Genomic DNA, 26,787 nt, shown 5'->3' with positions numbered 1-26,787 from the left:
TGTGTACTTAACAACTCTCACTATTTATGCTAGTGGAGGTCATCCAAGTAGCCCCTCTTCCTGTTCCTTCCACTCCAAACATCCTTTCAAATGATACGAGGGAGGCTAATACCCTTCCTAAAGAGTGGCCATCAGGTTGCAAGAACAGCCGTTTAATGCCTCAGTCTACTGCCTCACAGCCATGTGACAGAAGCTAAATTCAGCAGGTAACCCTTGCATAAGTCCAATATTTAAGTTCAAGTTAGACATCATACTTGACAGACAGAGCACTTTTTCATTAAGTGTTTGCCCTTTGCTTTCATCAGACAGGCAAGAGTACAGCTCTATCTTTCTTTCAGGTCCTGCCCCCAAGCCCACCATCTCACCTAGCTGCCAGGAACTCCCCTTTATACATATTAACATCCTGGAGTACATAAAGAATTAACCCCACTTACTTTAATCCTCTCTCTATACCCTTCTCTCCCTTCCTCTCATACCTCTAGTTGCTTTTGTAATTTCCTTCCTGCCTTGCATTTGATGTGGTTATGTAACCCTTGTCAGTCCTCATCTCCACCTGGAGAGGTGAGCCCTGGCACACCAGAGCCATGACTCTCTTACAGGCTCTTAACACCAAGGCCATCATGGAGCTTCCACCCCATGCTTCAGGTTGACACAGAAAGGTATTTTCATGTAGTCAACCCCAAGGAAACATTGTGCCTCCCCTTTTCTACAACAGGGATTGTTCTGCAGAAGAACTGGTCACTGGGCTGTGATTTGAGCAGAAGTCTGTGGCAAAACTGATCACTGAACCTTGTCTGCTGATACCTCCCAAACACTTGTAACCACAAGAACATCTTCATTCTGGAGCCAGCACTGTTCCCTCTTTTTCCATCATTTCACAAGCCTTAATGTTCCTAGTGTGTCTGGAAAATAGAAACTTGCTGCGACAATGCTGGACTTAGTTTTACTTGATTTCCCAACAGCAATCTCATCCCGAGTTGTTTACATCACTCTGCCTTGGCCCTCAAGGTTACTTATTTGAGGAGGTTAATGCTGCCCCGTTGAAACAGGTCGATTAAATTAACAATGTGACCACTAATCTCTTGTGGAGTACTGCCTGGGCACTGGCTCTAGCAAGCTGACAAACAAGTGTGCTTTTCTCACAAATAAATTAACCCTCAAAACTAATCTCTTTCCCCCCATTTAGAAAGTGCTACAGTTCTACTATTGCTCATGATGCAGCAGTAAGCCAGATCAGCAAGATTTACTAAGGCAGCTTTTCCTGTGTGTCAAACTCCAGCTGAAACTCTTCAAATCCACTCGTGCCCCTACAAGTTGAGATGCCACGGAGACAGCTTCACATGCAATCTCTTGTTGTGTTTATTTTCTAGTCTAATGAACGGTGAGCTGTTAGTACCTACAAGATAATAACATACAGGCTAACAATTTCTGCTTTTTCAGGCAAGACATTGTGTTTTGGCAGCCATTGAGAATTAAAGGGAAAACGAAAGGCAGCCTGTTACAATATTGATTTCAGAATGCTACTTTAGTATTGTTGTCCCTAGTCAGCAAGAAAAGCACACCAGCCATGAAGCTCAACCCTTGCAACATCATTGGAAAGCCAGAGTTAAATGTCTTTTTCTTACCTGTGATGTTTGAGTAGGTCAGGTCATCCTATTGCACTCTTGGCACTTGCTTCATAGGAGCATGTCCTGAGGCAGAGGAGCAGTCCTGCTCTTTTGGGACTGAATTTTTCTTCTAGGAAAGGTACTACAGACATCTCTGCACCTACGTAAGTCGAACCTACTGAGTTCAGCAGGCCTGCCTGCATATAGCAGCTTGCAAAACTGGGCCTTGGTAGTAAGAGTGAAACCAGTTGAGAGTGGCCCCAGGGGGCCATTGCTTATTGCTTTACAGTAGTGTCCAGGACATTCTCCCTGCTTTCCAAGTAGTGGGGATGCCTCATCCCTCTCCCTGGTCCATGTTGCTTATAAGGAATGATTTTCAGTGAGGACTGATTTGAGACAGCACAGCATTTGTGTACCAGTGAGGAAAGCCTGCACATTTCAATGTCAAGCCTATGACTAAATCACTCTCCCCTGCTGTTAATTTGGTAATGATCAGCTACTAGTGTAAATCTCCAGGCACAAGACCATCTCTCCCATTCTCTTCAATGCCCTTGAGTCCATCTTTCATGAAAAATTCAGGAAAAATTTCTAGCTAAAATTGATTCTGTAAGGGGGACGGACTAGGTCACAAGTCTGTCTTAGCAGGCACTAGCGTCCTCTGAGAGAATCATGGAATACAATGCACCCACCCCACCAGTATCCTCGTCTTTGATAAATCTGAAAGGGCATCACTGAGACTTGAAAATTCTGAACAGTGACTCCAGAGCAGAAGCAGGGATCCCATCTCCTTCACAGCTAAAGCTCACTGAAATCAGAGGAACAGAGTGAACTCCACGCAGAGCACCAAACAAGTGTGCAATAAATGCCCAGGCACATCACTGCTCATGTACAAAGCCATAAGGTGGCAACAGTTTCATAAATAGGTAAAGGGAGGAGTAAACTTTTTTGATTTTGTATTCAGAATCAATGTTCACTAGGCAGAGGTTTTAGCACATTCTGCAAAATGTATGTGAAATCTTGGAGCAGAGCCGAGCCATGCCCTGACCTTCTCAAGAAATACCTATGAAGTGGTAATGTTACATTGACTCCACTACAGCGGCACTGTAGTGAGAGCTCTATTTTCAGTGCTTTCCCTGAGAGCTGCCCCCAGAAGTTTTTTCTCAGAACAGTTTATCAATGAGCTGTCCTTTTTCTCAGAGCAGGTTAACTGAGTTTTTATGAAAATTATGCACTTTCACAAAGGACTTTAAAGGTTTTAAGAGGACAGCCACTGCAGGACCAGGCCCATAATTCAAGGTTAAAAGGTCATATAAAGAAGATGAGAAAAACAAGATGAAAAAATAAATTAGTCTAGATGCAGTTATACTCCTGCCCTCATGACAGTAGCCAGCAACTGGCACTACAGGTCTGTTTCATCCCATGAGCCTGGGTACAGCAAACTCATTGAATAGCTCAGTGCCGTTCAAATAAATTCCTTTGTGCATGGAAAAACCCTACTAAGTGGTGTGCCAGGGCAATCCCTTCCTGTGTAAACACTGATGGTGCTCTTGAAGCAGCAAAGCAAGGCACTACTGGGGAGGAGGGAGGCACCTCTCAGTAAAACAACATCCAAACCCCACTCTTTTTCAGTGACCTGAAATGGAGAAATCACCAAGAAAAAAGCAAGAACCCCCATGCTCCCATGGCTGAACCATTGTCTTTAACAGGTCAGACAGCGAACTATGGTGAACAACAAATGGTTTCCCTTACTACCAGATTACCAGGCTGGCACTTAAGAGACGAAGTAGACAAAAGGTATTGGCACTGTTACTTCCTGTACATTTTCTGGCTCCAGGGAGAGGGCCAGTAAGGGTTAGTTGCTTAAATCATGGTCATTTTGAGGCTCTAACTTCCAACTGCTCTTTTGGTTTTGCTTTGCTGTGAAGTATTGGGTGTTTTCTCAGTACACTAGATAAAATAATTTTTCCTACTTGGATTTCACCATCTCTACTCCCAGAAGTACTTGCCATGCTTTGTCCAATGACTCATATGAACACAGCTGTATCAGCGATTGCTTTTCCCCGAAAACAACTACACTAGAACAGCTACACTCTCTGCAGGGATATCTTTTTGACTCTACCTGTGCAGACTTTATCATGGCAAGATCATCACACATGCAATTTGTACTCTACCTACCTACACTGACAGATGAGGATTTCCACAAGAAACCACATTGCCTTCCAAAACACTCTTAGACACTTGATAAAGCAAAATTTACCTTCCTCTCAAGTTGGTACGTTCTTCTTGGCATGCCAAATATACTTCAGTTCTCCAGAAATACCTTTCTCATGATTCTATGTTCAGATCAAGGTACAATTTATGTCCTTACAGCCCAGAACAGCCATTCCACATGAAGGGCACCTCTGCATTGATCTGTGTCCTATGACAGCAGGATGCAGTTAGGGTTTTTTTTTTGGGGGGGGTTTTATGGTTAAACGGTTAAGCATATGGATGTGACAGAAAATCCTAGTCAACCATTTTATCAGTTTTGTCCCTAGATCTTGGAAATATGACAGTAAAGAAATTGGTGCTTTTAAATATTTAAAAACCAAATTACTATAATTAGTTCTAAAATTATGTTTCTGGCCTAATTCAGGCCTGCTGTTCATTCAGTTTCACATTTTGGAATTGAATAAACAGATTATGGAAACCAAAGTCCTTTTATTGCTGAATAGAAGAGCTTCTTCACTGAGTAACCAAGAGCAAAATAGAATGGAGAAGGCTAACATCAGGAAGATTCAGTTTCCACACACTGTTTATGAAACAGCAGTGTCAAAACAAGCATCCAGGTTCACACAAGTTTTGCCACTTTCTCAGTACTCTCAGAGCTGAGTCCTACAGCCTGTCAGAAAATTCACTAACCTATTGTAGACAGAGATAAAAATCAAAGCTGTCTCAGAGCCATTTCAAGAATAGCTGAATCCAAGAGCACTTGCATGGTAATAATAATAAACACAAAAACATTTAAAACAAAGAATTTAATAACTTCTCTATAACAAATAATTAATCAAAGAGGCCAAATCCCATGTCATCATCAGATTCTTCTGATTCCTCCTTCTTCTCTTCTTTCTTCTCCTCAGCTGAACAAAAAAAAAGACCAAGTGAATAGTTAGTATTAACATTGCACCACAGATTTTGGAAGACACAACTTTTGGTGTTCTCAGCTCCCCTGCCTACTGGTATTGGAGCCTTCAGGGTTCATCTCATTCCCTTTCAGCAACCAAGTAACACTGAACAGATACAGACACTACTGTTGCAGGAATGTGGTTTACACCACCAAGTCTCTTTGATTCTCTGTTTTAAGCAAGACCAATCCTAAGACAGACAAAAATCAAATGCTTCTGACTGTCTAAAGGAAAAGTAACTGTTCAGCTGACATTTCCATCACCTACAGAACTGATGAAGTGGAGAAGCCCTGAAATGTTGACTCAGTTGTTAAGCTGTTACCAGAGACAAAAGGAGTTGCCCTGGAGCCACGCCTTTCCACCCACACTTACCGGCAGCAGGGGCAGCAGCTGCGGCAGGAGCAGCAGAGCCCCCTCCAGCAGAGACTGCCACGGCTCCCCCAGCCGGCATGCTGGCAAGTTTTCCATTGCCTGAATGGGACACAAGAGAAGGTATTTATTTACATGCTCACCCCAGGCACAGAACTTAGGGGAAATGGAAGAGTGCAGGAAAAAACAGATCCTGTCTCATGGACTGAACCTATCACTATCTGCTGAAAGGAACAAGAGACTGCATAAATGATAAATACAAACTGTTCTGTGAAAAACACTCAGGAATTTTAAGATTCAGAAAAGCTTATCCCACAAACACTGGCAGTATATTATAAGTAAGTTTTCTTCTGTTTGCAAAGTCCCTGCCCTTTTTCCAAAAGCCGTTATAAGACTAGCAGCAAACACATCCAATTTCACACACCCACATTGTTCTCTGAATACAGCACAGCAGCCCAGGAAGTGATAATGTACCTCAAAAGTAACATATTGGCAGCACTGGCTTCCCCTGCTCCTTTTTTCCCCCTTTAAGGGTAAAGAGTACTCTGAGGGCATAACTGGATCACTCTTAGAGGAGAGAATGGGAAAGATTGATTTATTTATGGCAAAGAGTACAGTATTTTAAACAAATTCCTCAGCACCCTATGAACCCTATTGCATTTCCTTTGAGATTTCTGATTTCTGCTTGTATTTGGAAAGCCAGCTAGTTCTCTGGCCTCTTGCCTTTCACATACCAAGGCTCCCTTGGCATTCAAAGGTCACGTACACACTATGTTTGTCTGTATTCCAGTTTCTGGGAATCAGTTTCTAAATAATTCCCTGTTACTTCAAGATCTAATTAAACTAGCAAAGTAAACAAACATGTTTCATATGCATGTATGTTCTAAGAGACAATTTATTTAAAGTATTACAGAAAGAGACAGCATAAGTGTGTTGTAACCACAACTGTAATAGCTCTCTTAGGTCTTTCAAACCAAATGGATGGAAATGTCCAGTGCCTACTCCTGACAGCAAGGCCAGGCAAAGTCCTGGCTACCTTTAAACAAAAATATGCTTGCATATTCCCTTGTGCCTATAGACTTATACAAAAAATAAAAATTAATTAATCAGAAACCTTTGCACTACCCCAGCTCTGCTTTACTTCAGCCCTATGACCCAGTCAATTAATGTAAAAAGTTCCAGCCTCAGTAAGAACACAGATTTCCATGGAAATCAGCCCTCAGAGTTCTGTCTCAGGGAAAAGGGAATGCTGAACTCTGAGAGCTCTATAAGAGATGTGCACTGGAGAGGCTTGTGCTCACTGCAGAGGGTGGAGCTGTACCCCAATGCCAGCTGCCTTTCCTCATGCTTTACATCACTGGTGCACACAAGTGGGTAAAACACAAAACATCTCCTAGAGACCCTGAAGGACAGCTCAGTCTCTTATCAACATGTCCAGAAAACTCCATCATGAGCAAACTACCAGTAAGCTCATACATGCTTCAGTTCTCTAGTTTAATGTGGTCCACAAGCGAAACCCAGCAGGTACTGGCACTGACCTGCAGGGAATTAGAATGGACCTGATTCCACTCAATTCAGCTGTGATCCATGATGCTGAACAGAGTCTGTAACTTGGCAGCAATTCCATACTCTCAGATCTAGGCTATCAAAGTATCAGGAAATTACCTGGGTCACTTGAAGACTCTACTTACCCTGGGCAATTACATCTTCAATATTTTTTCCATTCAGCTCACTAATAACCTGTAAGTTAAATTTAGAATGTTAGTTTCCAAACAGCATAAGAACAAGCTATATTTAAACAAATACTGATAAATCATCATATGCAGTACCTCCATCCTGCTGCTTATCTAGCCCCAAAATTCCTTACTTCTCAGTGCCAGGAACAGAGCACTGACATGAAAATTTCAGCTAAGTCCTTAATACTTTAAGCATTTTCATGAAATCTGTTACTGAATTCATAATTAATCCAATGACCTTGAAAAAGGATACAGAGATGTGCAACCAATTAGGAAGCCCCACCAACAGTGTAAGTCACTGAGGGACTGTTTACATTTCTTGCTTAATAGCCCCTGGGAGGCTCTGAAGCACTGGGTTCTGGACCCAAAACCACAAGGTCCCATTCCTAGCTCTACCAAATGTTAAAAGCCAATCTATTGTATCCTTGCCCTGGAACACAGAGTTCCAACTTTAATTTTAGGACCATTGTTGTATAACCAAGGATGACAAAAGCAAAACAAAAACCCCAAAACTGCTAAAGCAAGCACTTAAAAACACTGCTCCAGAACCTACTGGTGAATTTCACATATCAGAAGTCAGTGGCCAAAGCTAAAGGACTTTAGCCAAGAGCTTTTTAACAGGTACCTTCTGCTTATACAGAGCATAGAATGTGTGAAATTATGTGCCTGTATGACTGCTCCATCCAGGAGAAAGGTGCTTCTAAGACTTACATTTACACAGGCTTAAGATACAGACAATCCAAAAATTAATTATGACCAAAACAAATTCCAGAACAGCTTTCCCAATATTGGAGGATCAGACAAAGCAATTAATTTATTAAGGTATTAAACCTAAAGGAACCAAAACCAAAAGACCTGGCATTTAAACAGGAGCATCATGAGTTCAGACCAACATTCCAAATCATTGTAAGGATGCTGTCAGCTCAACCAACCCACTGTCTCATTGGGTTTATGGTAAATACTGGGAAAATAGTTTCTTTTATACCTTTACATAGCCAGACATAGAAGTATGTGACAAGTGATAATTTTATTGGTTTTTGGTTTTTTTTCCCATCACCAATGATTTTTAGGGCCACAATGTTGAAGATTGATTATATCACAAGAAACATTCTAATTAAGATAATCTTTAGAAGTCTGTTTTTCAACACAACCACTTTCATAATAATTTCCAAAATCTCCATACACATTATCCTCAAATACCTTTAATCTCCATGTTAGGATTAGCCTATATTTCTTGGTGAGAAAACAAATGCTCCTTTGCAGCACAGTAAATAAGAATGTATTATTGAGCATCAGGCATTCAAAAGTGTTAGTTCTGAATCGATACTGACCAAAAATAAGAAGTGAACCTTCAGTGCAGACTATACACTATGTCAGAACGTTTCCAGTGCATCTTTATATGAAGCTATCACCTCAGTGGGGATGATTAGACTCAACTACCAGAAGTCAGCAACAACTGACAGAGACCTTTGCAGAGGTATTGAATAAGAATGCCAGACTTTCAACCAAAGTTGTAAAAACTTATGATGGGCTCCGCAGAGATAAGAAATCACACTGCTAAGGGTCAGCAAATGTCTGAATAGCGTAAGAGTAGACCAATAGGAGGCAACGGGAACACTGAAGCAAAGGAAACGGCTCCAGTGTGTGGTACTGGCTGGGACATCTGGAATTAAGAGGCAACTCCACCTTGTTCATGCGTTCATCGTCCGTCTCGATGCCGACGCTGTCGAGGATCTTTTTCAAGTCCTTGGACGTGGGGGACTCGTTGCCCCCGAGCACGGCGAGCAGATAAGCTGCGACGTAACGCATCCTGCGAGACAGGGGAGCAGCGTTTCGGCACGGCCGAGCTCCGTGCGCTCGGAGGCGCTCATCCCTTCTCCCTCCGAGCCACAATCCCTTGGCTCCGCTTCCAGAGCGCCCGCGCCCGCCCGGCCGCGCTCCGCACTGTGCCAGCACGGGGCCGGCACGCGGCGGCCCGCACCCCTCTCCCGAAGAGAGAGCGAAGCGGCAGCGCGGCATCGTCCCTCCGGTGTCCGCTCAGCCCGGCCCGGCCCGTCCCGGGCGCAGGCCGGGAGAGCACATGGCCGCCGTTCTCCCATCCTACCCACCACCCCCCCCCCCCCCCCGCCACGAATGATCCGGCCCGAGCCCCGCGCGGCGGCGGCGGCCGGCGCGGGGCCGGACGGCACCACTGCCGCGGAGGGGGGCGCGGCGCGCGCTCACCTGGGCGGCGGCGGCGGCGCGGGACGGCGGCCTGGGACGTGCGCGCGCGAGGGCAGGCGGAGGCGAAAGGAAGGGGCGGGGCCTCGGCAACGCCTTCTTCCCGCCACCCCTCAACAACGAGCGCTGCCATTGGGCCGCACCGGCGGGCAGCGCGCAGGCCAATGGGGAACCGCGGGTGCGGCCGCCGCCAGCGCGGCCGGCGGCGCATGCGCAGAGCGTGGGGTGCCCGCTGTGTGCTGCTGCGCGGCCTTGTTGTGTGTGCTGGGATGGGTGTGGTTCCCCAAAATCACGGAGTCACAGAGTGAATGAGACTGGAAAACACCGCTGCGACCATCCAGGCCAACCTCTTACCGAATACCACTCTGTCAGCTAGAACATGGCACTGAGTGCCACATTCAATCTTTCCTTAGACACCTCCAGCACCACCAGTCCCGGGCAGCCTGTTCCAAAGCCTGACCACTCTTTCTGTGGAGAAATTACTGCTGATGTTCAACCTAAACCTCTCCTGGCACAGCTTAATACTGTCCTCCAATTCTGGAATCCTGGCCTGGCCTGGCAGGATCAGCACAATCCCCTCTCTTTGTCCCATCAGTTGGGTTCTGCCTCCATGTGCACATCAGGCACATTCACACACAGTCTTCATATTTGCTTATTTTGTATCAGTGCAGAGATGGGCAGTGGGTGATGAATCCAGAAAGTCAGTGCCTGGCTCTGCATTTCTTCATGGAAAGGGTGGTCAGGCATTGGAAAAAGCTCCCCAGGGAGGTGGTGGAGCCATTGTCCCAGAGGTGTTCTGGGAACAGCTGGATGTACTAGTTAGCTTTGGTCTAGTTGGTCAGTGGTGGAACTTAATGATCTTGGAGTGGCCGGCAGGATTAGGGAAGTGAGCATCCCTCTGTACTTGGCACAAGTGAGGCCACCCCTCGAGCCCTGTGTCCAGTTCTGAGCCCCTCACTTCAATACAGACATTGAGGTGCTGGAATGTGTCTGGAGAAGGGCAATGGAGCTGGCAAAGGGTCTGGAGCACAAGTCTTGTGAGGAGCAGCTGAGGGAGTTGGGGGTGTTTAGCCTGGAAAAAGTGGGCTCAGGGGTGACCTTAGCACTTTGTACAGCCACCTGAAAGGAGGTTGTAGAAAGGCAGGGTTTAACCTCTTCTCCCAGGCAATTAGCAACAGGAAAAGACCTCAAACTGTGTCAGGAAAGGTTCAGCTTATATATTCAGAAGAATGTCTTCACACAAAGGGTGATTAGACATTGGAATAGACTGCCCAGGGCAATGGTGGAATCATCTTCCCTAGAGGTGTTTAAGGAAAGACTGGACGTGGTACTCAGTGCCATGGTCTAGTTGTCATGGGTTGGACTGAATGACCTTGGAGGTCTTTTCCAATCTGAGTAGCTTTGTGGTTCTGTGAAATACCTCAGCTCCATGTGTGGATCGGCTTCTTGCACACTGGGTGACAGAACCCGCTTGTGGGACAGCAGGGCTCTGTGCAGGAGGGACAGGGCTGCTGTCCTGTGCTGGGAGGCTGGGAGGTGGTAATCCATGGCAAGGTCTCGCCATAGGATTATGGGAGTCACCACCTGTGCTTGTTCACTTGATTTCCTGCACTGAGGAAATTAATAGAAGTAAAAAGTTAACACTGCGCTGAAAGCCATTGGACCCAAACAAACCAGGAGTGCTGGTTCAGCAGCAGAGCTGTGTGTGGGCTGTGGCTGTCCCTGCCTTGCTGCCCTGGAGGTGCCCCAGAGATCCTCAGTGTTGGGGCTTCTGTGCTAGTTCAGGTGCTCTCAGAAAACAACCAGGCTCAGAGTGCTACAACTCAGCCAGAGCCTGGAGTAGTCAGTGGTTACTGTCTACTATGTGTAGGAAGAGGAATTTCCCTCAGCCACGTGCAGCTTGCATCCAGAGTCCCAGAATGAATTCAGTTGGGAAGGTCTTCTGAGACCTTCAAGTCCAACCTGTGACCAAACACCACCTTGTCAACTAGACCATGGCACTGAGTGCCACATCCAGTCCTTCCTTAAACGCTTCCAGAGATGGTGACTAGATCAGTTCCCCGGGCATGTCGTTCTAATGCCTGAGCACCCTTTCTATGAAGAAATTCTTCCTGATGTCCAGCCTGAACCTGGACATCAGCTGGAGAGCATGTCCTCCTGTCCTGTCGCTTGTTTCTTGGGAGAAGAGGCTGAACCCCACCTGGCTACAAACCTCCTTTCAGGGCAGCCCCAGCCCTGCGCACTCTTAGGCTCGCAGCCCCTGCTCCATTTCTCTCCCTGGAATGAGCACAACCCCCGGCGGTGCCCGTGCCTCCCTCTCCCTTGGAGCCTAGGGGAGCCAGACGGGACGGGCTGCGGTGCCGGGACCGTGGCCGTGTCGGGAAATCTCCTTTCGTGCCCTTGCTGTGGCAGCAGGAAGGGCACGGCTCCCCATAGCAGCCGGCCGATGTCCCGCTGCCTCCAGCGCCTCCCCCGCGCCGTCCCGCCCCGGATCGCGGCGCGGCTCCCAAGAACTTTTCAGGAAGTGGCGGGCAGAGCCCGGCGCAGCCCAGCCCCGGCGGGCCGGGGCCGCTGCGGAGGGGTGAGAGCGGCGGGGCCGTGCTCGGCCGGGCACGGGGCGCGCCTGCGGCTGCTGCCGGGACCTGGGCAGCGGCGTGGGGTGACGGGCCAGGGGCACAGCGTGCTGCGGACAGCCCGGCCCGGCTGTGCGTGTCCGTGTGCGGGGTGTGTGTCCGTGTCTGTGTGCGGGGTGTGTGTGTCCATGCGGGGGGCTGTGTGTGTCCATGTGCGGGGTGCGTGTCCGTGTGCGGGGCTGTGTGTGTCCGTGTGCAGGGCTGTGTGTGTCTATGTGCGGGGTGTGTGTGTCCGTGTGCGGGTGTGTGTGTCCGTGTGCGGAGTGTGTGTCTATGTGCGGGGTGTGCGTGTCCATGCGCGGGGCTGTGTGTGTCCATATGCAGGGTGTGCGTGTCCGTGTGCGGGGTGCGTGTCCGTGTGCGGAGTGTGTGTCTGTGTTCGGGCTGTGTGTGTCCACGCGCGGGGCTGTGTGTGTCCATGTGCAGGGTGCGTGTCCGTGTGCGGGGTGTGTGTCCATGTGCAGGGTGCGTGTCCGTGTGCGGGGTGCATGTCCGTGTGCGGGGTGCGTGTCCGTGTGCGGAGTGTGTGTCTGTGTTCGGGCTGTGTGTGTCCACGCGCGGGGCTGTGTGTGTCCATGTGCAGGGTGCGTGTCCGTGTGCGGGGTGTGTGTCCATGTGCAGGGTGCGTGTCCGTGTGCGGGGTGCATGTCCGTGTGCGGGGTGTGTGTGTGTGTCTATGTGCGGGGTGTGTGTGTCTGTGTGCGGGGTGTGTGTGTCCGTATGCGGGGTGTGTGTGTCCGTATGCGGGCTGTGTGTGTATGTGCGGGCTGTGTGTCCGTGTGCGGGGTGCGTGTCTGTGTGCGGTGTGTGTGTGTCCATATGCGTGGTGTGTGTGTCCGTGTGTGGGGTGTGTGTCCGTGTGCAGGCTGTGTGTCTGTGTGCGGGTGTGTGTCCACGTGCAGGGCTGTGTGTCCATGTGAAGATGTGTGTTTCAGAGTGTCTGCAGCACCATGTCTACCCATGTCTGTTGCCCCTGAGGCCGCCTCTGTGGCTTCTGGAGATGCCCTCTGGTTCCTTCACCACTGACAGTTTTACAAAGCTATAGCTGATGGATTTTATTCTTACATGTGTCTGTAAGGGGGATATGTACATGTTGTGCACAATGTCTTTGTAAGAAGTGCTCACCTTTATACTAAAGCAGTAGTTTCACTTTTATCCCATTGGCACTCAGTTTCTCAAACCAGGTTCAACGAGGACCCAGTACAATTTGTGAGCTGCCTCTGGGCTCTGCTTCCTCTTCTTCTTGCCTTTACATTTCTGTCCTTTCAGAGTGAGGCATTTCTGCTGCTTCAGGGGATGACGCCTCCCCCAGACTGTGTCTTGGGAACATCAGTGCTGCCATGTCCCACAGGCTAACAGTAAAGGTGCTGCTCCTCAGGGTGTTGCTGGGGCATTATCTTCTTTCTGCTGGCCTTGGACTTTAAAGCCAAGTTTGTTCTAATTCTGCATTACTCAAAAGAAACTTCTGTTTACCAGTTTGATCCATGGCAGGGTTAACAAAGAGCTCCTGATATTCACACTGTGAGCTAGTTTAATTGCCCAGCTCAGGAGGTGTTACTCCTGCACCACCAACATGCCTTTTCTAACCCTCTTGCTGCCCCTATCACATTTTCTCTGCTGCCCTTTGTCCATTTGCTTTTATCCCATTGACACTGGGTTTCACAACCGGGTTTGATGGGGACCTGTCACAGTCTGTCACCTCTGGGCTCTGCTTCTGGCTCAGCTCTCCCTGCCCCAGTTTTCTTCTCTACTTGTAAAGCTTCCTACTAAGGCATCTTGAAATCTACATTAGGCGTAGGCATTTACATTTGTGTCTTTTAAAGTTAATATTGGTCTTTATTCTGATGGTGCATAATTGCTCCATTTCCTGCTGAGATGTTGGCTGGAAAAATTCAGAGGTTTTTCTCTAGGAGGAGAAGCCCCTGTGACATCTGTCATGTTGCATTTCTGTGCTCTTTGCTCCAAAGCTTTCAGTAGCATGCATGTAATCTTTCCTACCATCTTGCTGTGATTATGAACTGTTTCCAGCCACTCTGGACTGGGGCAGGAAGCTTCATTGTGTACCTGTGTTCTTTTTCAGAGCCATCTTTGCTCCTCTCCTTGTCCCAGCTGCCTTGTGGTGCTGCCAGTGCCTGCCTGCCTGGCAAGTCAGAGCATGTCTAGACCCTGTGGATGAGATGCAGAAGATGGCAGAGCTGCTGGGGCTCAGGGATGAGTGTGAGGAGGGGACTGTGGGGGCTCCTGCCCTCGCTGGCTCCTGCCTTGCTGACAACAGACTGAACCTGGATGTTTATCCTGACGGCTGCCGCCGTTTCCTCCAGCTATTCAAGGAGCAACAGGGAGAGGTGGTCCAGGTTGAGTTCCTCCGGCTCAGCAGCAACGATTGCCTCCTTGACACCACACTGGGCAGCCTTCCTCATCTGAAGCACCTGAAATCCCTGGTGCTTAAAGGTAAATTCTGGGGTCCGTCGCCATCCAGCTTTTCTAAGCTCATATTTTTTATCCTTCTCTCCATATCTGCAGGACAAACTGTCCTTGGAAGTGTTTTGTTCCAGTGCCCCTTACCTCAGCTTTGGCTCAGCCTTGCTCAGAGCTGAATGCAGATTTCAACATGATACAGCTTCTGGACTCTTATTTCCTCCCTTTGTTTTTACAGCTGCCTGGGGACTGGGTTTTTGGAGTCTCGTTCAGTTGATGCTGCAGCATTTTCTATAGCCATTCTCTAGAAGAAGAGCATTTTTGCAGTTATGCAAGAAGAGGGATTGAAAGGTGTTGAATCTTTTGGTGAATGTTCAGCCCCTATTTAGTCTTGCTTAGTGTAAGTTTAGCAAAGTTCAAGACAGACCAGAAAATGCTGTTTGACATTTTATGTAAAGTAGGACACAGGGTGTGCATGTAATTTAGAAAAGTGTGATAACTGTTAGAGCTATAAATATTAGATCATTCTTGGACTGTCTCATCAATTTATTGTGGTAGGATCTCAATACAACAAGCATTGTTTCTGTGTCAGACTGAATAATTTGCTCTTTGGGAGGTAGAATTTTAAAAATAAATGAGAAAAAAAAGGGGAGTTTTGGGGCAGAATTCAGGGTTCCAGCTGAAAACTGAAAAGTCTAAGGTTTGCTTCTATATCTGTCATAAATTTTCATGTGAATAATTTGATTTGTGTTTTCCCCCTTTAGTAAGGTGGCAATAACAGCAGTAACCTTTATCAGTCTTGTTTTGTGAGATGTACACACACCCTGAGCATTCTGAAGTGCAATAAAGTAGTTCAGTAAGATCTTATGTACAAAGTGCAATGTGCCTAGTTCAGTAAGCTCTTATGTACAAAGTGCAATGTGCCTATTTGCTTGTTCTCATTTTGTACCATTATGCAGCATAAAAAAATGTTTGGTGCCCTCTGCTGTATATGGATATAAATAGAAAACAGTAGAGAAGGAGTATGAAACAATGAATAAGTGGAACATTTGGAAGTTTCCTTTTGTTTGCTCAAGTTATTTTCCAGGGCTGCAGCCCTTCTCTAACTTGAGTGTCACAAGCTGGGATACGGAACTTTCATTCTTTGCTCTCTGTGTCTGCCTACAAAATACTGAATTACCTACTTCCCCCACACACATTTTCACTGCTTTCCTCCTGTCTGCCTAGAAAATACTGAATTACTTGCTTTTTCCTCCCGCATTTTCCCTGCTCAGACGTGCCCCCCAGTCTTGCAAGGGCAGATACCAGTCCTCAGGGCTGTTTGCTTCTGAACAGCATGGATAAATCATTGAGGGCAAGGACTATTTCCTTGATCCAGAAAGTCTTGTGCGTTGGCCACTGGTAGTGAGGAAGAAGTGAGGAAGGAGAGTGGGAGGCTTGGAGGTATATGGGCCATCCTGCTGAAGTGTGGTAAATGTGTGGGGTGGCGTGGCTCATTCTGAGCTTTCACTCCAGATGTGTTGAACAGAGCTGTACTGGTTCACTGTGGTATCTCCTGGTTTCATAACAGCTCTTCACTGTTACACTCCTTTCACTGATCAGGAAACAGGCACGGAGCAGAAAACTCACTTATCTGAGCACTTTGTGATTAGTGCTGCTCATTGTTATCAGTAACTCCCAATCTTGTGAATCTCTGTGCTGAGTCTCACATGAGGCTGGTGAGCTCTCCTGGTAGCATACTGACCTCTTCCATTTCCCTCCACCCAGGTGGCCTTGCTAGGGATGAGTTTGGTTCCTATCAACATGGCTCCCTGACAAGCTTGCCACCTGACTTTGGGGACCTCAGGTGTCTTACCCACCTGGATCTCAGCTTCAATAGACTCTCCACCTTGCCGAGCTGCATTCTCCACCTCCCCAGCCTCCGTGTGCTCCTGGTGAGCCACAACAGCCTGATGACACTTCCTGAGGACTTTGGCTCTCTGAGTAAACTGACTTTCTTCTCTGCAATGAAAAATCAGCTGAAAGACTTACCTCAGAGCATTGGGGAGCTGTCATTGCTGCAGGATCTGGATCTCTCAGAAAATGCTTTGGAACTGCTCCCTGAAGAAGTTGGGAATCTGCACAACTGTACAGAGCTGGATCTCTCTGGGAATCGCTTATTAAGCATCCCAGAATCCCTAGGTATGTATTTTATTGGGGAAGAGAAGGACGTGGGCTTTGCCAAGCTTTTGGTACAACCTCTGAGACTCTTGGTCTCTACCCCAGAGCTGTTAGCATAAACTATTTTATGTTGGAGCCAAATGGAAGGGGTATGCAGAAGGATACTGCTTGGTTCAGTCAGTGCCTTTGAGCATTAACAACTCTGGATCACACTTCCTGTTTCTGTGAATCATAAACACTGCTGAAATTTCAATACAATTTACAATGACTGAGGATCTGGCCTGGCTGGTTTTGGGTAGCAGAAGAGCTGAGGTTGGTGGGATGAGAATCTGGGCTTGAAATCACACTGTCCAGTGTGGACCAGTCCACAGAACTGGGCCCTGACTTCTGCTGGCCAGCATCCTGGGTCCTGTATTACTTTGTGACTGAGGCTGATTTTGCTGCTGTTAAGCTTTTGTGCTTTTCCCTCATTATGTGTGTGTTGACATGGGCTGAGGAGAGAGGGTTGGAGCTGATATGCAATGCAATTAACAGCACGGATGGGGGGTCATTTCTTGTTCCAACCTGCAGCCAATTTGAAGTCTCTGCGTCGGCTGCATCTCCACAGCAATCTCCTGGTGACAGTCCCTGCCTCTCTTGCCAGCCTGCCCAACTTGTCCAGACTTGATCTGCAGAACAACTCCCTCCGTGCCATCCCTGCTGAGATCCAGGCCCTGCCGTTTGTGCACGTCCGAGGCAATCCCTTGGGAGAAACGGAGCCATCCCCGAAGGCTGGTAATTGCAAGGCTTCTGCTGCTGTGTGTTCTGCCCAGCTGTTCCCTCACTCAGCCCAGCAGGGTGTAGATGGGTTTGGATTAGAGAAGACAAGCAGGGGGGAATCAGTTCAGCAGTTATTTCTCTGGAATAATTATGAAGTTGTAAGGATACAGACAGTATTAGTTATGTCTTTATGAGGCCTATACCAGTCTGAAGGGCTCAGGAGTCCCTGGAATTGGGCTTTCTTGGTAGGGTTTCACAGTGGAAGTAAAAATGGGACTCACAGGAAACATATCAGGAGAGGTCCCTAAAGGGGTCCAGCCTTCTTAGCAGAGGTGAGCACCAGTTCTTGGACTTGCTGCTTGGCCCTAAGGCTGTGGTGGCTTATGCTAGAACCTCAGAGAACAGCAAGAGGTCATTCTGTGCAGTTGCCTCCTGCTTTCCTGAGGTTCACAGGCTGCAGAGGAACAGCTCCTTATCCAAGAGGAAGGTGATGAAATGAGCAGTATTCTGAGCAGGGTCTCCCAATGATGCTCATGTTCACAAGAGCAGGCACTGATTCCCAGGATTGCCCCAGGCAATCAAACATGGCCCTGGGAGCTGCAGAGGAAAACTGAAATATTTTTGAATTCCCTCTGCTTCTGAGTTTCCCTGGGGGAGAGCGAGCATTTTCAGTATGTCCTGGAACCTCGAAGCCACATGCCATCCTCTTGCTGCTGTGTGTTCTGGGGCCCACTGCAGTGTGACCATGGTTCCATTAGCGACTTCTGTCAGATTAGGATTAAGCCAAAACTGTTCAACCTTTCTTTGTCTACCTTGGTTTAAGTAACCTCTGTCTCCTTCTCCTACCCAAATCTTCTTATTGCCACAGATAAATCCAGTACCAGAAGGCTAAAAAGACTCTTCCTTGCATCAGGAGAGGGCAGGTAAGCCTCTGCTATTAAGAATTTATATTACAGACAAGGTGCATGGTGGGTATTGCAGGAATGTATAGGAGCCTATAGCCTCAGTAGGCTGGTGAAACACAAGTATGAGATTCTTCTATTGATTTTTGGAGAGCAGAAGTCACTGCACAATGTCATAAATTCATGCATGTCTTCTGGAAGCTTTACTGTCACCTCTGAAGGCTGCAGAGTGGTCCTGGCCTGTGGCATCCATTTCTACTTTCCGCCGGGGGCTGCCTCTGATCCTGTGCGGATCCACTTCCGATCCCTCACGCCGGATCCACAGTGGGTAAAGCTGAGACACCATGATGTCCTGCTCAGTAGAGTCCTGGAGCTGCAGCCTCATGGGGTCCAATTCCAGCAGGTGAGGGTACACCCAGGTCACCTGCTGATGAATTTGCCTTTGCAGTAGCTCAGTAGAGTCTTCTGAGAGCGCCTTTTGGGACCTATGAGACAGTTACCCCCATCCCTGGTGCTTTTAAGTAGCTGCAGGACTGCGTCTCAAAGAAGCCCTGCTGCAGAGGGAACGGACACAGCCTCTGATACTGTGCTGATCTGGCATCTTTGCCTTCCCCACTGCTCCTGATTGAGCTGAGCTATAACCTTTCTCACTCACATCCCTCCTGCTGTACCAGAGGATAAGTCTAGCATCTGGCCTTAGCCTGAAAAGAGAATGGTTTGCATCCTTCTCTAAGAGTCTGATCGTATGGTTTACATTGAAGCTGGGGAGTAGTCACACCACCTACCAGCCCCATCATGGCTGACAGCAGCTCACTGCAAAAGTTGCTTTGCCCTTTCTGCTCAGAAGCTGCCGAACCTTTCCTGCCATCACAGTCCATAGCAGACCTGACATTTCCTGTCGCCTCCCTAGAGACTGCAGGGCAGAGCAGGTTCTTTGATCCCCTGCATACAGGCCATGCTCTGCCCTCCCTCATCTGCATGGGAAGCCACAGTGCAGAACTGGCCTTGGTTTTATCCTTTCTGTGTCTCACAGGAATGCTTTTTTGCCAGGAGGTGCAGATCTGGATGCCATATATCTCACCTCAAACCCCTCACCAGAATGAGGTTGTAGTTCGGACCTTCAGTGGGCAGAGCTGGAATGATCTGAAAACAAGAGTGAAGCAGAAGAGAAAATCAAAGGTGAGCAGATTGAAATTACCAGTGACACACTTTGCTCCTGTTCTCCTCTTTGGTTGCGCCCAGCCAAGAGTGAACCTATTTGAAACATCTCATGAGCTGTGTTTTGACCAGCTGCAATAAAATGTAGTGGATTTCAGCTCCAGGTTTCCTCCTTAATGGAGATGTGTCTCCTGAAGTTGATGAGTTGCATCCTGCCATGCTTCATCTCTGATCTAGGACTTTCTTCTGCTTGGCTGGTACTCATTTTCCTGCCTTTATTGTATTAAGTTATATGCCTATATGTGTTCTTCTTTGTCCTCTGTCACAGAAGTGTGTGGCCCACTGTTGTGTCCTTCACTTCTCTTGGTTCCTTGTTGTGTCTCGACTTGTGCAAAATGAATGCAAAGTGCCAGCAGAGGGGACATTGCTCTTTTCCAGCGTGGATCCAAACATCAAAGTGATCTTTCCTCCTGGAGTCACCAAAGAGCCTCGTAGTGTCAAGCTGCAGGTATGCATGCTTTTTGGTGAGCTCTGGTGCAGCTGTTTTTTCGTGTTCAGTACAGAACCAAGCAGAGATGTCTGCCCTACGGTAATTCATGTCTAGATATGGTTGCTCCATGGGCTGACCCATCTCAGATCACCTTCTCTCTTCACTTCCCTACAACATGGGCCTTGCTCTATGCTGCCCTGTGTGGTAAAGGGATCTCCAGCAGACCAGCGGGTAGCTGCTGTGAAGGGAACACAAAAATATTTTGCCTCTTTTTCCCTTGCAAAACTAACCCTAGGAAAACAGCTCAGTGAGAATTCGGGGTGGTGGAGGAATCTAACATGGATCTAATTCTAAAATCACCCCACTAAAATTATTTGTTCTGTAGAACTGCTAGAAGATCTTGTAACACTTTAAGTTCATCCCAGCCCAACAGGTTGCCAGTCTTCGGCTAAGATTCACTGTGCTTTATTTCTCAGCAAATAAATCTTGCTGGGCCCTGCAGCAAAAGCAGCATTTACCTGCTGGGTACTGGAGGAACTGGGTGAGCAGTGTGGGAATTTAGTGCCTGACTGCTCTGCTCACAGTGCTGTCTGCCACATCCAGGTGCTGCCAGTCTCTGCAGAAGAGATACAGGAAATCACAGCCAATGCAGGGTGTAGAGCCAGTCCCCTGCTCTACCTCTCACAGGACTCCACAGTGGATTTTCTCAAGCCAGTGAGAATTCAGCTGCCTCTTCCACCCGGAGTCACAGGTCAGCTTATTCCCAAAATTGACAAAGGGAAATACCATATTTGGAAAACCACAAAAGGGAAGAGATAATTTTATTTGCCTCTCCTGTTGTTAATAAAGCTTGCTGCTTTTCCTGCAGGAACAGCAAGGTGTGTCCACTGACTGTGTGGTGGTGCAGAGCGGTGGGAGCTGAAGGTAGTTCAGGTCCATCAGATCAGGGCTGGGGTTCACAGACAAGCTGGGAGAATGCTCTTGTCAAAAGGATTTCTCTGCCAAACCACATGTGTATTTTAACTGCTGGTTTTACTATGGTGGATTGGAGAGGCACTCCTGCCCACTGAGGAGATGCATTTTAAAAGGGCTTTGATTCATGATTGGGACTAGCTTGAAGCAAGAAATGAATGTGGTATTTTCCTTGCATATGAAGCAGGTGCTGAGCCATTGCATTTAAAAATGTATGATTGCATGTATGATTGTATGCTGAGCCATATACCACTCTGAAAACTGCTAAAAACAGCCTCAGTCATGCCTTGGATTCTTCTGTTTGCTGATTACCCTTAGTCTCCTTACTCCTATGTTCTTTGACCCCTCCTGGTTTTCTTGTGAAGAAATACATGGCCTTCATTAGTACATCACCTGGTATTTGTACGCCTGAAGTGCATCAAGGTTGAAAAGTCTATGAGATATACATGAGAAAGAAATAGTACTTAATTAATAACCCTAGATTTTAGTGATGCGAATTGTCTAATGAATCTGTTGGTGGGAATGAGCACACTATAATTTTAACTCTGCCTGTTTTGTCAGAACATCCCAAAAGCAATGGGATAGCGTGGTCCTTTTATTGCTGCTCTTCTTTGACCAAAGTTCAGTCCTGGATGCTGAAGAGAAGGCTGTGAACCTTTATTTGATAGCTTTAAAAAGTAAATCACTCAAACCTGTGGCTCGATTTGTAAAGCCATGAATAAAGGTTTCTTCTCATATAGCATCTCTTGATCATTGGTCTCTTTAGGGCTAAATTTGGATCGGTCAAGGCTGCATATACTCCATGGTGACCTGGAGGGCCAAACCTGGAATGACATCACCAGTGAGGTGGTGCTGGAATTCACCCATCTTTATGCAGTGTTTGAAGTCACTCACTTCTCCTGGTAAGTGCAGGATTAATCCTGAGGAAAAGATGGGATATTCCTCTGCCTTGTTTTTCCAACACTCTGATCAGAGCCAAGACATTAACTCTATCTGTTCCCTTTTCCTTTTGCAAGTCAGGCCCAGCACAGCACTTTGTCTCTACCTGTCTTTCTTTCCAGTCGTGTGGGTGTGGCACTGCACTTTTCTCTGGGTAGGGTCCCTCTGTTTTTTTTTTTTAATTCCTTGTCTCCAGGTACTGGCTGTGGTACACCACCAAGACCTACATTGGAGGCATTGCCAAGAAGGTCTATGAGCGCCTGCGTCTGTACCAGGTGAACTTCATAGCGCTGCAGAGGAAGAGGGATCCTGAGCAAGTCCTGCTACAGTGTGTCCCCAAGCACAAGGTCTGATCTGGGTTGCACTGCCTTGCTCCTGAGCTTCCCAGACTTCCCTTTGTAGGATGTAAAGGCAGCAGTGCACCAAACAGTCCTGTTCACTGCCCCAGAGTCATGGCTGGGATATGCTGTCACCACACTGTTGGTGCTGTGATACTGACTCACAGGGAGCTGAGGGAAGAAAAAAACTCATTCTAGAAGTGGTAAATGCCATGCATTGATTTCCTCCCCTGCAAACCCTGAGGACTGGGCTGCTAAAATCAGCTGAACCACAGTTACTGGCCATGTATATGGTATTATAATCCAGCAAACATGAGGTAAAACATGTTGCCTTAAATTTAAGTCAAAGTTTACATGTCATTTGTCTGACGTGGGCTAGTGGTGTGGGCAGCAGCAGTGCTTTGTTTTCAGCTGGAGTGGTTAGAAATGGTAATTTTCCTTATGTTCTTGCTGTTCTCAGTTCAAGCACTTGAACAGAATATATGAGCACTCCTTAATCTGCTTTAATGCAACATCAGGTTAGTTTATGCAATGAGTATGAGCTTATCTGGCTAACTTTGTCAAGAAGGAGATGGGAAGTGCTCACTCATTCTCTTCTGCTGCCTCTTCCTGGGGATATCAGCCCTCAGCAGTGTAGTCTCAGATTAGTGTGAGTATGAGTGTGCAGCTGTGGAGAATGTGTTCCCTGGCAGGCAGTGCAGCTTGGTGAAGTAAGGGTTATTTTATCAGAGTGCCACTACTGGGCTGCATATCCAGCTCTGCATAATTCTCTACTCTGGTTGCTCCTTCTCTTCACCTGTGCTCCTGTATTGAACTGACATGTGAACACAAACATCTGCAAGGATTTTTTATATTGGGTTCTGGGCTAAAACTGACTCCAGATGAGGCATCAATGACATTTGGAGTGAGATTGTTTGGATTGGTTATTTGGGTCTGTCTGTAATCCTGCTGGGAATGGTCATGGAGTGAGAGAGGTTTACTGTTACAAATAGAACGAAGAATCTAACATGACTCTTGCACTGCCACTGTGATCACAGGCTACAAAGCCAAAATGAGCTTTCTGGTGTTCTCAGCCGTGTGCTGTTGTAGCATGTGTCTTTTTGCAGTGCAAATTTATTTGAACAGTGAGTGGGATATGGTAGCAAGTAAATCCCTCCTTTTCTTTGAAGTTGAAAAGACCGGTTTAAAAGATAGAGACAGTGCTGAAAATTTTTATGGGCTTTTGTTCATTTGTTTACATCCTTTTCATGTAAAATAGTCTTCCCTGTTAAAGGTGAGAGGAACATCATGGGTATAGAAACATGGGTTGGTCAGATGTACTTCTGACCAAACACTGTCTTCCTTGTCAGGTTGACCCAGTGCTGAAGAAGCTGCAGGACCGCTATCGAGGACCTGAGCCATCTGACATGGTGGAGATGTTTGAGGGAGAGCAATTTTTTGCAGCTTTTGAGCGAGGCATCAGCATTGATATGGGTATGGCAGTACTGGGCTCATTCTGCTCCTACCAACCTCCCTCTCATCCTGCTCTGGCCCTAGATGTGTTTCTGCTGTGGGTTGTACTCCTCCATGGTTTTCCTCTCTGTCTCCAGCTCACCCACTGCTCACAGCAGCCAGCCCCTGGATATTGAACTTGTCACATTCACATAACCTTTCTGTCTACTTTTCCTTATGAAAGTGCTGTTTGCAGACTTTTATTTCTTCTCATAATCTTGTAAACCTGCAGAGGGCAATAGCCAGGCGGGTTTATTTTTATGAATGATCTGCTTCTGCACACTTTTCTCCACAAGTTGAATGCTTTCTGCCTTCTCTGCACAGATCGCCCTGACTGTGTGGATGGACGTCTCTCATTTATTTTTTACTCCCACTTGAAGAACATGAAGGAGATATATGTGACCTCTCCTGTGGACAGAAAAGGCCAAGCTGTAAAAGGCCAGGTGAACAACGAGTTACACTGACTTCTTGTTTCTTCCTTCATCATTGCTTTTACAATACTCGATGTAAAAGTAATGGCATGAACTACAATAATCTCTGAGTGCTGGACATAACTCTTTTCCTACCCTCTTTCTCTGACTTTACATTTCACTGACTAAACTCTGAATAATCAAGAAGTGTAATCTTGAAGGATCACTTAACTGTCTGACTTACATTCCTGACCTTAATTTTTGGGGTGCTGGCAGAAAGCCCAGCCTTTATGGCAGAACCTCAGTGCTCCTCCCAGTTACACATAATTTGTGGGCTGAGGATAGATGAGAATGCTGAATTCATTCTTTCCCAAATGGAAAAGACATGGTGCCAATAGGCTGGGCCACTGTGTTTGAATCAGAGCTTTACTGCATGCTTTCTTTTTGCAAAGGTCTCCTTCTACCGAGGGGCAGTTCCAGAGAGCATCCCTGAAGATGCCAGCAGGAGGAGAAAAGGTCCAGACTCCCTCTGGCTTGCAACTCTGCCCATCAAACTGCCTGTGAGTTGTCTCCTACAGAAAAATTAATCTAGATGGGGCAAGAGCATGGCATTTCTGCTCAGCTAATTTTGTTTCCTCCATGAGAAGGCATGCAATGAATGACCACAAGAAATAGCTGCCCAGCCGTGTCATGGTGGAGATTTTGCACTCCCTGTGAGCGAGCTCTTCTGAAACGAGAACATGAAGAGCTGGAAGTGGTCTCAGCTCTCCTGCTCACCTTGCCTGTCAAGCACAGGCTTGTTGGATGGCGGTCAGAGTCAGAGAGGGTGGATCCTTTGAATAAATGAGAATGTAGTACGCAAGGAAGCTTGTTGTAATTAAGGGAAGTGTCTTTTTTGTTTATAAATTTCTTAGTCACACAGCTCATGCATTAGGAAAGAAGAAAGGAATAGGAAGAGGTAATTATGGTGGATTTGAAATAGACATTGAGTGTAGGTATTCTGCTGTGAGCGTTAAAGGCTGGGCTGTATGTTACAGTGAGAAATGCAACTTTCGCTCACGGAATTTAAGTGACATTTGAGAAGCCTAAAACAATAAATACCTTGGTAGGCTGAATACTTCCCTTCCGATCACATGTGATGATCTCACATCCCTTTCTGACACACACAACCTCAACTACAAACCTAGACTAAGTGATCTCTTACTGCTGAGGCAAATGTGCTTTGGGGATGTGGTTTATTTTAAACTGCTCTGTAAATGCAGGAAAGGAAATTTCCGATGTGAGCTATGACTGTGAGCATTACAGTTTGATATTTTCCTGAGTGAGCATTGCTGGTCACTGCCAATGTCAGTCCTCCTTGCTTCTTACAGCCTGACCCTTCAGCCACAAGTACTTCCTTTCTCCCCAGTAGAAGGAAGGAGATGTCACTGTGGAGGCTGAGTGCCCTGACACTGTCCTCTACGAAAATAAAGAATGTTCTTTCTCTCTCTTCTTTCTGACACAGCAACTGAAACCCCGGGATGAGAACCCTGGTCCCCTGTATGGCTTCTCCTTCCCTCCCTTGAACCTGGGCAATGCTGAGACTGGGTACCTGACACAGGCAAACCTGCTGAGCATTGCTAGGCGTGTGGGAGCTGACTGGCAGAGCATCGGCCTCAACCTGGGCCTGACCTACCAGCAGATTGAGCGCATAGGATACAATAACAGGTGAGAATAGGACACAGTAATCAACAGTGATGCATTATATATGTCTGTCCATCTATCCACAGTGTAATAGTGTTAATCAATGCTTGGCTGGTTGAAAGTTCTCCCACTGTAATTGTTTCACTGGATTAAAAATGGGTTGACTAATGGTTCTTCTGAAAATAATACCTTTTATAATGGGAAACTGATTATGTTCTCTTGCCATTATAAAATAATTTTTTTTGTTTGAAAAACAAAATCAGGAAATAGCAAACCTGATGAGCTTTGTAGTTCAGCTGAGTTGCATTCCTGTTTTGTTCTGTGGTCAGATTCCTGGCCAACCTCCATCTCTTACAAAGAAAAATTATCAATGGCTTTAATAGTGAATATAATTGTTATTCAAAAAGAGCTTGTGGTACATCACGGGACATGCAGCCTGACCAAAAAGCCAAAGCAGTAGGAGACAATTAGACTTGTTATGATCAAACTGGTGTTCCTGTGAGAAAATTATATTCAAGAGCAGAATGCCTTAATTTGATACTTCTATTAGGAAAATATTTTATAGAGAAACATTCATGCAGGAAACATTCATTTTATATAGAAGCATTCATGCAACTCCTGTATGCTGGGTAGGAAAGAGGGAGGCCTACTGAGTGCTTGTGTGTCTGGATGGCTTCTTTAAGGCTCTAGCCATGACTGGGACCTAGGTAAGGTCTCTTTGGTTTGCTACTCAGGAGACCGTGTTGGTTACTTGTGTCTTTCGTCCTTTCTTCAGAGAGGACCTCAACAAGCAGATCCTGGACATGCTTTTCTCGTGGGCTCAGCAGAACTCAGAGGATCCCGACTGCGTGAGGAAGCTGATTACAGCCATGAAAGAGAGCGGCCGCCAGGACATCGCGGATGAGGTTGAAGCCATCATTGAGCTGGGGCGGCAGAAATACAGCGAGTCCATCCGCCGGCTGGGCCTGGAGCAGGAGAGCAGCACTGAGGACTCTGCAATAGCTATGATGTAGCACCTAGCAGAGAAAAATGGGGTTTGAATGGAACCCCTCTGTGTAGCCAGAGTGATGGTGCCTGGGGACTGCTCCCTCCTCAAGGGCCAGCGTCTTCCTGAGGAGCTGGGCATTGATTCTCTCGGGTGTGTACTCACATGCCTCTTCTGCCAATCCCAGGAAGTTTAGAGTGCATTTATGAACCTTTTTTCTACTTTCACTTTGTGACTTTGAACTTTAGCTTTCAGAAACATGGAGAAATTTAGAGACTGAAGTGTCTGTCAGCTGAGTAGTGGTTTAAGTAGTGTTTGATGAGTTAACACCCATGTTGCATGTATTTATTTAT

The 26,787-nt window shown here is 46.9% G+C and overlaps 2 protein-coding genes and 1 non-coding gene across 3 annotated transcripts; 1 reads left to right on the top strand and 2 right to left on the bottom strand.

Annotated features, from left to right (window-relative positions):
- Window positions 1–4,605: 4,605 nt before the first annotated feature.
- On the bottom strand, window positions 4,606–9,214 carry RPLP2 (ribosomal protein lateral stalk subunit P2). The gene is made up of 5 exons (XM_021555064.2): window positions 9,100–9,214; window positions 8,563–8,686; window positions 6,832–6,880; window positions 5,144–5,242; window positions 4,606–4,726 (listed from the first exon to the last, which is right to left on the bottom strand). Exons 2-5 carry the CDS (start codon window positions 8,683–8,685, stop codon window positions 4,650–4,652), a joined length of 348 nt encoding a protein of 115 aa, XP_021410739.1. The 5' UTR covers window position 8,686; window positions 9,100–9,214; the 3' UTR covers window positions 4,606–4,649.
- On the bottom strand, window positions 6,569–6,701 carry LOC116183771 (small nucleolar RNA SNORA52). Its single transcript, XR_004148464.1, has one exon. It is a non-coding gene; the product is annotated as a small nucleolar RNA SNORA52 (small nucleolar RNA).
- A 4,645-nt stretch (window positions 9,215–13,859) lies between the features above and the next one.
- On the top strand, window positions 13,860–26,468 carry PIDD1 (p53-induced death domain protein 1). The gene is made up of 15 exons (XM_031504864.2): window positions 13,860–14,180; window positions 15,915–16,328; window positions 16,878–17,081; window positions 17,935–17,989; window positions 18,170–18,371; window positions 19,019–19,147; window positions 19,455–19,634; window positions 20,220–20,367; window positions 21,355–21,490; window positions 21,724–21,874; window positions 23,215–23,338; window positions 23,681–23,799; window positions 24,219–24,326; window positions 25,271–25,473; window positions 26,225–26,468. Exons 1-15 carry the CDS (start codon window positions 13,907–13,909, stop codon window positions 26,460–26,462), a joined length of 2,685 nt encoding a protein of 894 aa, XP_031360724.2. The 5' UTR covers window positions 13,860–13,906; the 3' UTR covers window positions 26,463–26,468.
- Window positions 26,469–26,787: the final 319 nt, after the last annotated feature.

The sequence above is a fragment of the Lonchura striata genome, chromosome 6 (assembly GCF_046129695.1).
Source record: "Lonchura striata isolate bLonStr1 chromosome 6, bLonStr1.mat, whole genome shotgun sequence".
NCBI lineage: Eukaryota > Metazoa > Chordata > Aves > Passeriformes > Estrildidae > Lonchura > Lonchura striata.
This window is presented reverse-complemented; position numbering and strand designations above follow the sequence as displayed.

Coding starts and splice junctions, on each gene's coding strand:
- RPLP2 (XM_021555064.2), bottom strand. CDS start 8,685: ATGCGTTACGTCGCAGCTTATCTGCTCGCCGTGCTCGGGGGCAACGAG. Junction 6,881..8,562: donor ACGATGAACGCATGAACAAG/GTGGAGTTGCCT, acceptor TTTAACTTACAG/GTTATTAGTGAGCTGAATGG. Junction 4,727..5,143: donor AGCTGCTGCCCCTGCTGCCG/GTAAGTGTGGGT, acceptor TTTTTTGTTCAG/CTGAGGAGAAGAAAGAAGAG.
- PIDD1 (XM_031504864.2), top strand. CDS start 13,907: ATGCAGAAGATGGCAGAGCTGCTGGGGCTCAGGGATGAGTGTGAGGAG. Junction 23,800..24,218: donor GCCAAGCTGTAAAAGGCCAG/GTGAACAACGAG, acceptor CTTTTTGCAAAG/GTCTCCTTCTACCGAGGGGC. Junction 24,327..25,270: donor CTCTGCCCATCAAACTGCCT/GTGAGTTGTCTC, acceptor TTTCTGACACAG/CAACTGAAACCCCGGGATGA.